Source organism: Microtus ochrogaster, linkage group LG5, assembly GCF_000317375.1.
Source record: "Microtus ochrogaster isolate Prairie Vole_2 linkage group LG5, MicOch1.0, whole genome shotgun sequence".
Taxonomy (NCBI): Eukaryota; Metazoa; Chordata; class Mammalia; order Rodentia; family Cricetidae; genus Microtus; species Microtus ochrogaster.
This window is the reverse complement of record NC_022031.1, coordinates 41,267,994-41,281,486: the sequence shown is the minus strand read 5'-3', so window position 1 is coordinate 41,281,486 and position 13,493 is coordinate 41,267,994. Positions and strand designations below refer to the sequence as shown.

The 13,493-nt window shown below is 45.7% G+C and overlaps 1 protein-coding gene across 2 annotated transcripts in view; it reads left to right on the top strand.

Moving 5' to 3' along the window:
* The window catches only part of Xpa (XPA, DNA damage recognition and repair factor), a 19,893-nt gene extending 6,424 nt beyond the window's left edge, over positions 1–13,469 (top strand). Inside the window, exons 3-7 of one of the 2 annotated variants that reach the window (XR_001229277.2) lie at positions 1,377–1,482; positions 2,685–2,850; positions 4,052–4,169; positions 6,943–7,152; positions 12,546–12,622. Coding sequence is in view for 1 of the 2 variants with exons in the window: in XM_005362136.2 (XP_005362193.1) it covers positions 1,377–1,482; positions 2,685–2,850; positions 4,052–4,169; positions 12,546–12,694 (539 nt within the window). In the remaining variant the exon portion in view is untranslated. Of the gene's footprint in view, positions 1–1,376; positions 1,483–2,684; positions 2,851–4,051; positions 4,170–6,942; positions 7,153–12,545 lie in introns of both variants that reach the window. The other variant, XM_005362136.2, reaches the window with a different exon arrangement.
* The last annotated feature ends 24 nt before the right edge of the window (positions 13,470–13,493 follow it).

Here is a 13,493-nt window from a genome sequence, read left to right as displayed (position 1 = left end):
AGTGCTGGGATTAAAGGCGTGCGTCACCACCGCCTGGCATAAAGAGCCATTTCTTTTAAGAGCTTGGAGATTAGTGGAGTTAAGGGGTGGTGGGATCTTGACAGACCTAAGGAAGGCTGTGCCAGGAGCGTGTCTCCCACTGTGGAGTCTTCAGAGCTGGGGCAGGGCAGGGCAGTCATCCCACGGACTTTCCAGTGGGGCTTAGATTTGCCCGAGGACCATTAGGATTAAGGTCTTTGCTAGGCATTGGAGTTTAATCCCTTACGAACGCAGCTTCACCTTGCCAGGGGCAGCTCTGTGTGGGGGTGCTGAGGGATGCAGGACTCAGTGATTCTCCCTCAAGAAGTTTGCTTAGTTGACAGGTGGAATGAAAGAAAGATAATGTCCCCGTCTGAGGACATGTTGCCTTGCTCTCTATGGCTTTAATTGCTCAATGAGCTGGTGGCCTCTTTCCCTCTGTAAGTAGATGCCTCCCCTCCCCAGTCCCTGGGCGAGTCTTCTTTACACTTTCAGCAGTACCGTAACTGGCAGAAGAGAAGCCCCCAAAGATGTCCATATGCTAATTGCCTTGGAGCCTGTATACTTTACGCAGAGGAGACTTTGCAGAGAAGTTTAAAGTTAGACCTTGAAGTGGGACGATCACCATTATCCCAGGGAGCCTGGTGTAATCAGGGCTTGGAGGGCTGGGCTTGCAGAGGAATCCAGTGATGGGTATGTGGGAAGCTCTTCCTGGTCCTGAAGATGGCAGGTGGGGAGGAATACGGGCAGCCTCTAGGAGTCAAAATGCCCCCAGGAAGGAGCATAACCCTGAAGACAACTTGAATTTGACCCAGTGGGCCTCCCTGAGCTACCAAACCCCAGATTGGTGAGGTGTCAGATATAAGTGCTAGCACTTACTGGGCCAAAGTTACCTGATATAACCCATGAGAAGTGAACCTTACGTGGGCTGGGATGGAGGGGGCCCAGCAGGACAGAAGCTGAGACAAGTTTGTTCCAAGCAATCAGACTTCTTATCCCTTATCAGAAACAGAATACAATGGCAGTTGCCGGGATGCTATGATGTTTGCAGGCTATACAGCGTATATAACACTAATGTCTAAGATGATTGATTGTTCAGCCAAGCGTCTATACACTTCCCTGATTTCTAGGGAACACAGTTGGCCTGAAGGCATCACCGCCTCAGTGGGTGCCCCAGTCGCTCAGGAACTGGAAGGCACATTGTGCTCCAGGAGCCACAGACTGTAACTTGACAAACTTAAGACACATGCCTCTCAGGGCAGCTGGACCTCCCAACGCCCTGGCTCCCCAAAGGCAGAGAAATGTATGTGTCATTTTAGTCCCACAGAAGGATAAAGAACTCTCCCTTCTTCCTGCAGGGCCTGTCATGGAGTTCGATTATGTGATCTGTGAAGAATGTGGGAAAGAGTTCATGGACTCGTACCTTATGAGCCACTTTGATTTCCCAACATGCGATAGCTGCAGGTAACTTGTTTTTTGTGGTGCTAGCGACAAGCACTCTAGGCAGCCCAGCTGCTGAGCCACGCCCGCAGCACGTTCTTAGAACTCTGCTGCTAGCATTGCCTTTGCCAGCTTCCTGCCTCAGCCCTCCAGCCCTCCGAGTGGCGATCTCCTGCCTGCTCTCTGCCCCCACCCTTCCCACCTTGCACCTCTTGATTCTTGTCTCTCTAGAGCAGAGGTTCTCAATGTGTAGGTCACGACCCCTTTGAGGTTCAAATGACCCTTTCACAGGGGTCACCTAAGACCATTGGAAAACACAGATATTTACATTAAGATTCATTACAGTAACAAAATTACAGTTATGAAGTAGCAATGAAAATAATTTTATGGCTGGGATCACCACAACATGAGGACACTATTGTGGGGTTACAGTGTTAGGAAGGTTGAGAACCACGACTCCAGAGAATTTTACTCCAAACTGTTAAAACGGTTTTTAATTCCATTTAGAACAAACATGTCTTCACCGTGGCTGCAGGTCCACAGCTGCCTCCTACTGCCTCTTCCCACTGCTCGCCATCACTTACTGCGCGTGTGTGCATGCATGTGTGTGTGTGTATGTGTGTGTGTGCGTGTGTGTGTGTGTGCTTGTGCTTGCGCGTCGTCCATCCTGTCCAGCAGCTTCTGCAAGCGTGGTGCTCTGCATGAGAGCTTTTTTTTTCCTGCCCAGTTCATGGGCATAAACTCAGTGGTCCTTCACGTTCCCACTCTGCCACTGTTCTTACCTTGGTTTTGGGCCATCGGAACCCAGCCGTGTTTAGGAGGTGGGATCTGTGTGTTGACATTTGTTTCTTACCATCTTTTAGAGGCAGGATCTGTGCGCCCCAGGTTGGCCCTGAACTTTGAATCCTCTTTCCTAGCCTCCGGAGTGCTGGGGTGATAGGCATGACCTTGTGATTCAATTTCCAGTTCCTCTCTCCCGGGTCCTCTCTTTTATCGCATCTTCCCTTTCTGACTTTAAGTCCCTCCTGGAATAAGAGGAACTTTAAGAAGATTCTTAAATTGTTATATGCCCAGAGTCTGCCTGAGTTTTTATGACTCTGATCATAAGAGCCAAAGGCAGGGAAGAGACGTTTGCATCTTTGGGTGTGCAGACCTATGGTTGCCAGGCTGTCTGAAAACTCAGTTGAATTAAAGTCGTTTACATAATGCTCTTAATCTCTTTCCAGAGATGCTGACGATAAACACAAGCTTATAACCAAAACAGAAGCCAAGCAGGAATACCTTCTGAAAGACTGCGATTTAGAGAAGAGAGAGCCCGCGCTTAGGTTCATCGTGAAGAAGAACCCTCGTCACGCACAGTGGGGTGATATGAAGCTCTACTTAAAGTTACAGGTCTCTAGTAAGCTGGACCTGGGGGTGTGAGTGAACTTCCAGCAGGCTGACCGAGGCTTGCTCAGTAAAGACCGCCTCTTCTCGGTTCACACGTCTGTCCTAGTCACAGCTGGTGTCCGCTCAGAACACACTGCTTTCTCACCTCCCTTTCGCTGTGGTAACTTTGCCATCCGTGTTGCTAGTGGGTGATGTTAGGAGTATAACTTGGACATAGAAAAGGTCAGACCTCATTTGCCTATCAGTCTTTTTTTACCAAACAAGAAAAAGTCTCTCAAGATGATTATTGTTTCAGTTATTTCACAGATGCCTGAACCAGATGAACTGCATTAGGAAATACAATCTGGGATGCTCCTGAGTGCTGGGACTTGCACAGCTCAGAGCAGCTTTCAGTGCTTGCTCTGAGCAGCTCACACATGTGCCATGGCAGAGACCCACTTACTGGTGTGCTCTAGTGCCCAGCCTGGTGCCTGAAGTCCCAAGTATCCTCCTGTATCTACTCCAGGATGGCTTAAATATTTTAATGTTTGTTTTCTTATATGAAAATATGGAGAGGCATTGCTTTAGAGCTGCTTATACAGAAATATTCAAGAATTATTATTCTAGTATTATTAGATAATTATATATTTGTATATAATTGTATAGATTTATTATATATTTAATCATATTTAAATATAATTAGATATAAATATATATTTAGTATAATTAGATATTATATCTATAATAGAATTAAGCCACATTGCAAAACAAAAACATATACTAAATTTCATTAAATATGATTATTGATTTAAAAATTCACCATTTATCTTATGTACCATTCAAAATAAGTAAAAATGAAGCTAATAAAAGCAGCCCAGGTTTTCTTATCATTTGATGCTTTGTGCTTAATAAAAGTGCCAGTAGGCTTTATTTCAGTCTCATGTAGCATGGTCATGCACACAGGGGAAAACAGGACTTTCATGGCACTCCCTGCCCCTCGTGACCTCATGACTGGATCTTACATTTTCTTTCTCATTGAGTCTTCTTCATTTATGTTTCTGCACTCATCATTTCCACTCTTTCTGGGAAAAGTGGGACTTCAAGGGGCTTCTTCAGCTGTGAAATGGTTTCGCTCCTCATGTGACATGATGGCATCTGTGAGGTTAGGACTTCATGCCGTGCCAACTCCGAGTCCCGAGTAACTCAAGTATTAACTGTGCTCTAGGTTGTCAAGCGGGCTCTTGAAGTTTGGGGTAGCCAGGAAGCACTGGAAGATGCAAAGGAAGTAAGGCAGGAAAACCGAGAGAAAATGAAGCAGAAGAAGTTTGATAAGAAAGTCAAAGGTAAGTGGTGGAATTTCCTGTCACTTGATTCACCGCAGAGCAAAGGCATTGCGGCCTTCCTGTCTGGGGGAGGTTCTGGGGAGAAAAGTGGGCTTGAACGTTGGCCTCAGTGGGTTGGTGTGTGAGGCTTGGCTCAGACCTCAGAGTACTACATTCCTGAAGGCCATCATCTCCACGGGAGTCATTTTTGTGCAGCTGTGTGACAGGATGGGGTAGCGGGATGGGGCATCAGTCAGGCCTTAAGTGTGGCCTGCAGGGTTTAAGAAACGGTAACAAAAAGTAACAAGACTCTCAGTAGCCACCTCCCTGCTTGAAACAAAACATTCCTCAGATTAGTAGCTGGAAGGAATAATAATGTTAGTTAGTGTCTTTATTTAAATATGACTGAGGAAATACCCAGAAAGATGATTGGATTGCTGTATATGGTGGGACAGTTGTCAGGTTCTCTTCCTGAGTCTTCATGTGTACAGTCCTTCCTGCATCTGTGCATCTGACTCCATGCAGCGTTCCTCCCCCTGGTGGCTCTGTCTCTGCATCCATTACCCATGTTTGTACCCATGCGTGTGTGTTTTCATCAGTCTGTCCATCCATGCACACATCTAGTATTAACCATGTGCCAAGCACTGTGCTAACCGAGGTGCTGGATTGAGTGTCAGGAAAGAAACTAGAGATAGTAATAGGGTTTGTTGACAGGTGCCACACCAGGGATGAACCCAGGGTGTGGCCGGAGCATTCAGGGCTGTAAACACAACTCCCAAAGAAATGTCTTCAGGAAGTAACCAGCTCATATCTATCCTTCATGTGGTTGCTATGTAGAGAACCTGTGTGGTGCCCACTGTGTTCAGGTAACATGATCCTACACATAGGATACATCACTATACATTACTAGATCCATTTCAAATCAGTATTCTAGCCATGTTAGTTTTTCTTATAATTTTAAAATTTAGAAGAGGTTTTACAGGGTGAATGGGATAGCCCAAATGTCTTAAGAACAAAGAAAACGGGGTGGTGGTACATGTCTGTAATCCTAGTGCTCAGGAGGCTGAGGCAGGAGGATTGTGAGTTGGAGAGCAGCATGGGCTATATAGAGTGGAGTCCTTGGCTCAGAAAACAAACCCAAAGTCTACCCCCCCCCCCAGCTAAACAATAACAATGAAAAGCCAACCGATCCACTAACCAACCAAGTGAAAAGACTGAACAGAAAGCAAAAGCAACACAAGCCTTCATGGTTTCCTTTTGGGGTTGCCCTCCCCTCCCCCAGTTTTCATTGTGTTGGAGAAAGGAAGTCCTGCTCTGTGACTCTACCCCTTTTCCAGCGCAGGCTCTTACACAGTTTGAAATAAAAATAGTAGCACTGTCGAACACTAGTAGTGTATCGAGACAACCCTACCGAAACCCTTTTGCCCAAGTGACTTAATTCCTGAGCAGATAGGAAGCCCACGTGTAGGCTTTGCTGAGGTTTCCTGTAGCAGACTGCCATAGAAGAGCATTTCATTGAAGTTCCCCAGGCCAGCCAGGGCTGTGCCCGTTTCAAATGCCAGCGACTCCTTTTAAAGGGCCTTTCTCTAGTCTCCCTAATGTTATGCACTGGCCTCTCTGACAGCAGAGCAGCTGCTAATAGATAAAGCAGGGAAGAGGTGTATTAAGGAAGGGGTGTGGAAGGAGGCCTCCAGGTTAGTTATCTGCTAGCTCAGGGTGTGTGTGTGTGTATGCATGTAGTAGCTGTGCACATGCCAGTGTATATGCATTTGGAAGCCAGAGGCCCTTACTGCCTCTGTGATAGGGTCTCTTCACTGACCCTAAAGCTGGCATTGGCTGGCTGGCCAGCGAGCGCCAGGATCCAGGATCCAGCAGTCCTGTACACCTCTCCCACCCCCAGTGGTGATAGCCAGCAGTGTTCCACTTCACTTTTTTAAAAATGTGCTGCCCGGGAATTCAAACTCAGTTTCTCATACTGGCTCTCTTACACCGAGATGGTGTGTTCTGGGATCACTGTAGTTCAAGCTTTCTCCCCAGCCCAAGTCCAGGGATTTAATCCAGCTATCAGAAATCAATCTGATCCTTCAAACCTCAGATGATACTTCGGTGCAGACAGTGAAATACGGATAAGAGAATAAGTACCAGTTAGAAATTTTCTATTTGTAAAGCATTGAAGAATGCTGCCTGTAACTTTTCTTTACACACTCATTCTGTGGTCTGGTCAAGATGTCATGTAATGGTCAGTAAATTCCTACAATTTGACTAGCAAAAGACTATGAGATGCACTTAATTTCTTGCCTTTTTAATATAATGATTCTGTTTGGATATGCATGTATATTTATGTTTTTCTTTTTCTTCTTCTGATGCATGTGACTAATCTGGTGACTGATTGTGCCAGAAAGTTCACGGTCAGTGAATAAGGTCAAGGATATGCATATATATTAGTACAGACAGAAAATTTCTACAGTTTCTAAAACATGAACTTAATTGGTATTTACTTTTTGGTCACTGTAGCTCACCAAACTACCACAGGTTTTCCTTATTCCTTAGTACAGTTGACACAGAATTCTTTTAAAGGGTTTATTTCTTGTTTGGGTGAAACATGCTTTTTAAGGAAGTGTTTGCGTGAGTGTGTGCTCTCCACGTGTCTACAGATAAAAGAGTGCCTGCATTTCCTCCTTTGCATATGGCTGAGCTCTGGGTGGCCTGTGTCACCCCTTCCCTCGGGGTGTTCGGTGTGCTGAGGTCGGTGTGCTGCCTTCTTTAACTGTGGCTTCTTGTCGATTCACTCTAGCGCTTGGTGGATTTGTTCCTGTCCTGACTAGGCCACAGAGGGCTGAGTGGAGTAGGACGGTAGAGTAGACTCGAGGAGCTGACTGTGCAGTGGCTCAGAACAGAGAGGAGTCAAAGCCAGTCTAAAGGCTTGTTAGTTGGAAAGAAATTGGAACATGGTTCCTCTTGATGCACAGCGAAGCTGACGCAAAGCTTTCTTCTTTATGGGAAGGTAAGCAATTCCATCCGCCCGCTTTTAACATGTGGTTTATGTTAGCGGTTACAGCACTGAGTTTGCTACAGAAAAAGTGTGACTACCATAAGTACATTGACAAGTTCCACATCTCCAAGGCAGAGCCACACGCAGGCCCGCTGCTGCCTAAGGTAACTGGGCTTTTAAAGACACATCACTTAGTAGCAGATGTGAACCCTGAGCTGGTGGGATACACAGAATGGTTTTTGGTCTGCATACTTTTTTGCCTTAAATAACTTGGGACTATGGGTGTTTCGTCCATGTTACATGCTTAGTTCCAGCAATTTCTCTCCTGAAAGGCTAGTCAGCTAACCTTCATTGTTACTATGCATGGCTCCCACCCCTGCAAGGGGCAGTAAGGACATCCTGTTTAGAGGTGCCTTCTGGGTTTGGGGGCGCTGCACACTGGCCTGTGGATATATTTATGACTGTTGTGGAGTTTGAGGGGTACAACTCCAGCCTACTTAGTTCACGGAACACCAGCTTGTAATCTTTATCCTCCAGATAACAAGGGTAGCTGTCCTCCCGCCCAGCATCACTCAGCTAGCCCTTCTGTATGTTCACCTTAGAAGTAGCAGTGGGTTTGACTGCAGACAATTTCTTTTTCAAAATGTAGTTACTAAAAACAAGCTTTGAAGTAGTATTGATTTTTTTTTCACAATAAGCATTTTGGGAAAATCCCTTTGGGTGACCATCCTAAGCAATTTCTGAGGCTCTCAGTAGCAAGACTGGTTATGCATTTCCAGGAGAGGTAGTCTTTGGGCATCAACTGTCTACTGCCTACTAGGCGGCTGCAACAAGGCAAGCCACTCACCAGGTTCTCCAGGCTCACATGGGCTCCAGTTTTGTACAGCATATGTACCCTGGTTTCATTCCCGAGGTGTGTTAGACCTGCTCCTGCTTCTGTGTACTCTAACCTTTGTATCTCAAGAGACAACAAAAGATAGTTGATTGTGTCTTTCATGAGGGTCAAATGTCCTTTAGGAAAGATTTTTGGGGCCAATGAAATGGCTCAGTGGGTAAATGTGCTTGCTGTCAATCCTAATACCGAGTTTGATTCCCAAACCGATTTGGTGGAAGAAGAGAACTCACTCCTGCCAAGTTGCAGTCTGACCTCTACAGATGCACAACACTGTGGCAGGGCGAGCATGCACACACACACTCTCTCTCTCACACACACACACACACACACACACACACACACACACACACACACTTACACGCATGCACGCACGCGCTATTTTTCTGAGTGTTGACATTTGGCCATTTCTAACCTTTTGCACTCAAATACACTTGGCTAAGTCGTGAATAACCTGTAAACATTGTGATTCTTACAAATCTGTGACTAAGCTCACCATAATCAAGAAACTTAAAAAGCGATTATGTTGTTCCAGTGACCCCTCTCACTTCTGTTAGACCCAGGAGCCACTGGGGTGCCACCTTCTTTGTCACCCTCAGCCATTCTCTTTTGCCCCTGGGCACTTTGCAGCACCCAGACCAACTATGGGACAGCACACTCCTGCCCCTGGACTGCTCAGCCTCTTGTTTTTGCTCAATTAGATTCAAGCCTAATGTCTGTGGGAGGAATACTTCCTAGGAGATAAAGGACACCATTTGAGACCTACCAGTTTATAGAGGGAGGTGATGGTCGTCATTCTCCACTAAACTACTTTTTTTTGTAATTACACGGCTCTGTGGATGCACCACCATTTTACTGAGTGGTTTTAGTATCTGGAGATGATTCTTAGCTGAATCAGTTTTGTGTATGTATGTGTGCATTACAAACAGAGATTGTTTTCTTTTGAAACAGAGCTTTTCCTTGGGCTCTACTCTTGTTTTCTTGAGACAAGGTTCCTGTAGCCTAGAGTGGACTTGACCTTGTAGCAACCCTCCTGCTTCTGCCTTCCAGGTGCTGGGATTACAGATAACCATCACCAGGCCTGTTTTGTTTTGAGATAGAAACTCTTCTTTGTAGCTCTGGCCGACCTGGAACACGCTAAGTAGACCAGGCTGGCCTCCAATTCAGAGATCCACCTGCCTCTGCTTGTCCCAGTGCTGAGACTAAAGGCCTGGGCTGCTCTGTCTGGCCTTGGTTTTGTTCTGTAAAGCATCATCTGGACTGCTGTGTGGGTTCTTCTTACATCATGGCAGTGCAGCTCCTCCTGTCACTCTTCATTTTGATGCTCAAATTGTCTCAGGTTTGGCTGGCGGCGTCTCCTTTAAGCTGGCTCCTGTCTCTTCCTACAGCCATTTTTATTTGGAAAGAATTTCAGACTCGCAGAAAACTGCTGGACTAATGGAACAGAGGACCACACACATACACTCCTTCCCCAGACTGAGCTGTTCTCATGTTGCTGTCCGCGTCATGTGTGTGCTCTCACTGAAAACACTTTTCTGGACCACTTAAGAGTATGTTGCATAATCACTACCCATATGTGTTTAGTTTCCTAACACATTGTTTTCACCAGTGTGACATTAGCAAATTTAGTATTCAGTGGATTTTAATCTAAACTGCTGTGTTCTGCTTCTGCAAGTGTTCCCCTCCCAGAGTGAATCTGGTGTAGGATAATGTTTTAGGCATCCTAACCTGTTCCGATTTTCACTACCCTTGCCTTTTCTGCCTCGGACGTTGTTGCAGTTTGTTCCCTTCTTCCACTTTTTTTCACTTTTGTGGATTTCCTGATAATGGAGTATCTCGAGCAGGTGCTAACTTTCCCAGAGCCTCACATCTGCAAGATACACAGTGCCCATCTGCTCTCAGTGGTAATAATTTGATTTTTTTTTTTTGTTTTTTTTGGTTTTTCGAGACAGGGTTTCTCTGTGGCTTTGGAGCCTGTCCTGGATCTAGCTCTGTAGACCAGGCTGGTCTCGAACTCACAGAGATCCGCCTGCCTCTGCCTCCCGAGTGCTGGGATTAAAGGCGTGCGCCACCATCGCCCGGCTAATAATTTGATTTTTATCCCATAAAAATATGCAAATAACCACCCCTCCCAGCTCCAATTCAGCGGCTGTCCAGGGCAGACTGCTGGAGCCAGAGCTACTGTGATGGCTCGAGCACTCTTAGCGCCAGCCAGCAGTCTATAGTATTAGGATCCTGAGTTTTCCAGCGTTGTCTGTTCATTTGTTTTTAATTTGGAGCTCAGATTTGGTCCACTGGAGACTTCATCATATATGGGCTGCTGTTTATGCCTTTGACAAGCTGAACATGTGCAAAGCATGTATGTCTGTCCTTGTGTACAAAAAACCCCGAGTGCATGCTGATATATCCCATTTTAATCCTCCAAATTTCAGGGTTCATTCTATGCAGGGAGGAACCTGAGAACCTGGATGCTTAATAGTAAGGAAGTGATACGTCTTCCATCCCTCCACTTCCTGTCCTGGTGGTACCCTAGCCCTGTGCCTGCTCTACTTCTGCATGCCTTAGGCTTTGAACCTATTGCTTGGAAAAGAGAAGGGCAAAGAAAACCCAAACTCAACAGTATAGCACGTTAGACATCTCTAATCTGAAAATCAAAAGTGCTCTAAAATCTGAAATACTGCCAACAAGGAAACCCCATACCCACCCAGACACTAGAAATATATAAGGTACATCAAGCTATGTGTTTTGTAAAGACTCCATCAGTAAGACATGTTCTGTATATGCAAGTACTTCGAAATCTAAGAATATCCATAAATCACTTGCACGAGTTTTGGATATGTGATACCCAGCCCATGCTTCCCTTCTACTAGGACGTCCATGGGAAGCTCTACAGATCCAGCATCATTCGTGTCAGTGAACAGCGTCATAGACTTAAGATGGAGAAAAAAAAAATGTCAGTCTTCAGTCGTGACTGGAAAGCTAGGTGTTTCATGTATGTAGTATGTATGAGAAGAAAATAATTCTTACCTCTTCCCCAAGTACATATAACATTCAAATCTGGCAGAGAAGCGAGCTTAGTGTGACTGAGGGATTTTCAGAGTGAGGAAATCAAGGAGGGAGGCAGGACATCTTCCCCAGCCAAGCTGGGAAGCAGGGGCCCACACAGGAGACACTCTGCAGTCAGCAGGGACACTGACTCCCTCAGGCAGCAGCCAGCTTTGCATACACTTGAGGAGAAGCCGGGGCTCTTCATGTATGAAATGACCATGATTTGAGTCTGGGTGACTGGCCTTGTAGCAGATGCTACACTGAACCCTGTAAGCCTCAGAGTGGTGAGAACGGCAGCACGGCCCAGTGAGGGTGCTGCCCAGGCCAGCAAGACTGCTGGGGCCCCAAGCTGGACCGCACCTCTGTAAAACACTGGGATGTGTGCAGTTACACAAAAGGATATAGAGGAAATGCATCGTAAGTGCTCAGCCCAGTGTCCAGTATGTCACCTGGCTTGCTTTTTCCCATGATATGTTATGGCTGGAAACAGAGATTAAAGTAGTGCTTTGATATTAGTTACAACAAAATGTCTCAAGGAAAATGAGCAACCCCCAGACTCTGAAGGTATTGGCTGTGAGGCAGTTGACATGGGTGCTCAGAAGCAATCTCAAGTCCTCTGGAAGAGCAGTATGGGCTCCTAACCACTGGGCCAGCTCTCCAGTACCTGGCAGCTTATATTTTGTTTAGTTTTGTTTTTCTTGAGACAGGATTTCTTTGGAGCCTGTCCTGGCACTTGCTCTGTAGGTCAGGATGGCCTCAAAATCAGAGATTTGCCTCCCTCTGCCGGGATTAAAGGTGTATGCCACTGCCCAGCCTGGCAGGTTCTTTTTAAAAACGATGGTGTTGGTACAGAAATGTAGCTCCAGATTAGCATGCACAGAGCCAGGGCCTGATTTCCAGCACCACATAAACCAGATGTGGTTCTCATGCTTGAACAGTTGGGAGTGAAGGCAGGAGTGGCTGTGGGCTGAAGAGAGTTTGAGCAGCCTGGGCCTACATGAGACTATCTTAACAAAACAAAATAGCTAAAACAATGCTGTCATTTTATAAGAAGTTTTTCTGAGATGGAGACACATCAAGACATTACTAGTCGTGCGTGACTTTCTGGTAAGCAGAACTCGGCTGACAGGAGTTCCTGACTGAAAACCTTGGGATCCGAGCTATTCCCATTCTTTGCTTACCTCAGCTGACTTTGCAGCTCTGGCATCCTGTTCCGCCCCCCCAAACACACCCCATTCTGTTGTTTCTTGTTGCTGCACTTCTAACCAACCCACACAGCCACTTCTGTCAGTTCATACTGCTTGACAATGAAGAGAGCAATTGCAGACTGAGCAGGCTTGCCACGTTTGTGCAACCAACACAAAGAGCTAAAGGAAACCATTATACACATCACACACACAAATACCTATGAAAGCCTCATTAAATTTATTTTGTATTTAGCTGAAAAACTTTTCTTCCCCTTTAGAACTGCGGCGAGCAGTAAGAAGCAGTGTGTGGAAAAGAGAAACAGCCGCTCACCAACATGAGTACGGACCAGAGGAAAGCTTAGAAGATGATATGTTTCGCAAGACTTGTACCATGTGTGGCCACGAGCTGACATATGAAAAAATGTGACTTTTAAAAACATTTATATTCAAATAAAGGCTCTCTTCAGATGTACCACAGTGTAGTCTTTTTAGAAACGCTTTTTAGAAAAACCCTCATGTGATGGATATGCTTAAAGAAAAATGGTCCACAGGTCCACCTGCACATACATGCGCACACCTCTGTGTGCCCCTTTCCTTTGCACACATGGAAGTAAAAATCAAAGTGACAAGTTAGAACTACTCCACGGGGAACAAGGGACACAGTAAATCCTAGCCTGGCATAGGAGGAAGCACTTTCAGGTGAGGCTAATGGAACTGAACTTAGCTCAGGGAGCACAGGTCTGATGTGAACTGCTGTGAAGTCTTCAGCAATGGCAACAGCGAGATGCCTACAGAAACGGCACCCTGCCTCAGCGGGTGCCCAGGGCCCCATTCTTCAGGATCTTCACGCAGCAATTTGGAAATGATGGGTCAAAAGGGAAAAAGGCTACTTTCAAAGTTGAGTATCAAGACTTTCATCAAAAGCATTACACTAACACTTGAGTACTCTTATCTGCCTTACAAGTTCTCATCTAATGGTAACAACTTGCTTCCATATTTAACACTTCTGAGGTTGGAAGTGACAGTTCAAATATTATTTCTCCATAGCCATTTGTATCAATTCAGCTAGCCAGATTTTTCTTCAGTCTCGTTAAAAGTACTATCAAAAAGTACCATTAAAAACAACTATCAGAAGCAACCATTATATGTGAAAAAAAGATCAAGAGAGAGAAGGCAGTGGTGGCACACACCTTTAATCCTAGCACAGAGGCTGGCAGATCTCTTGA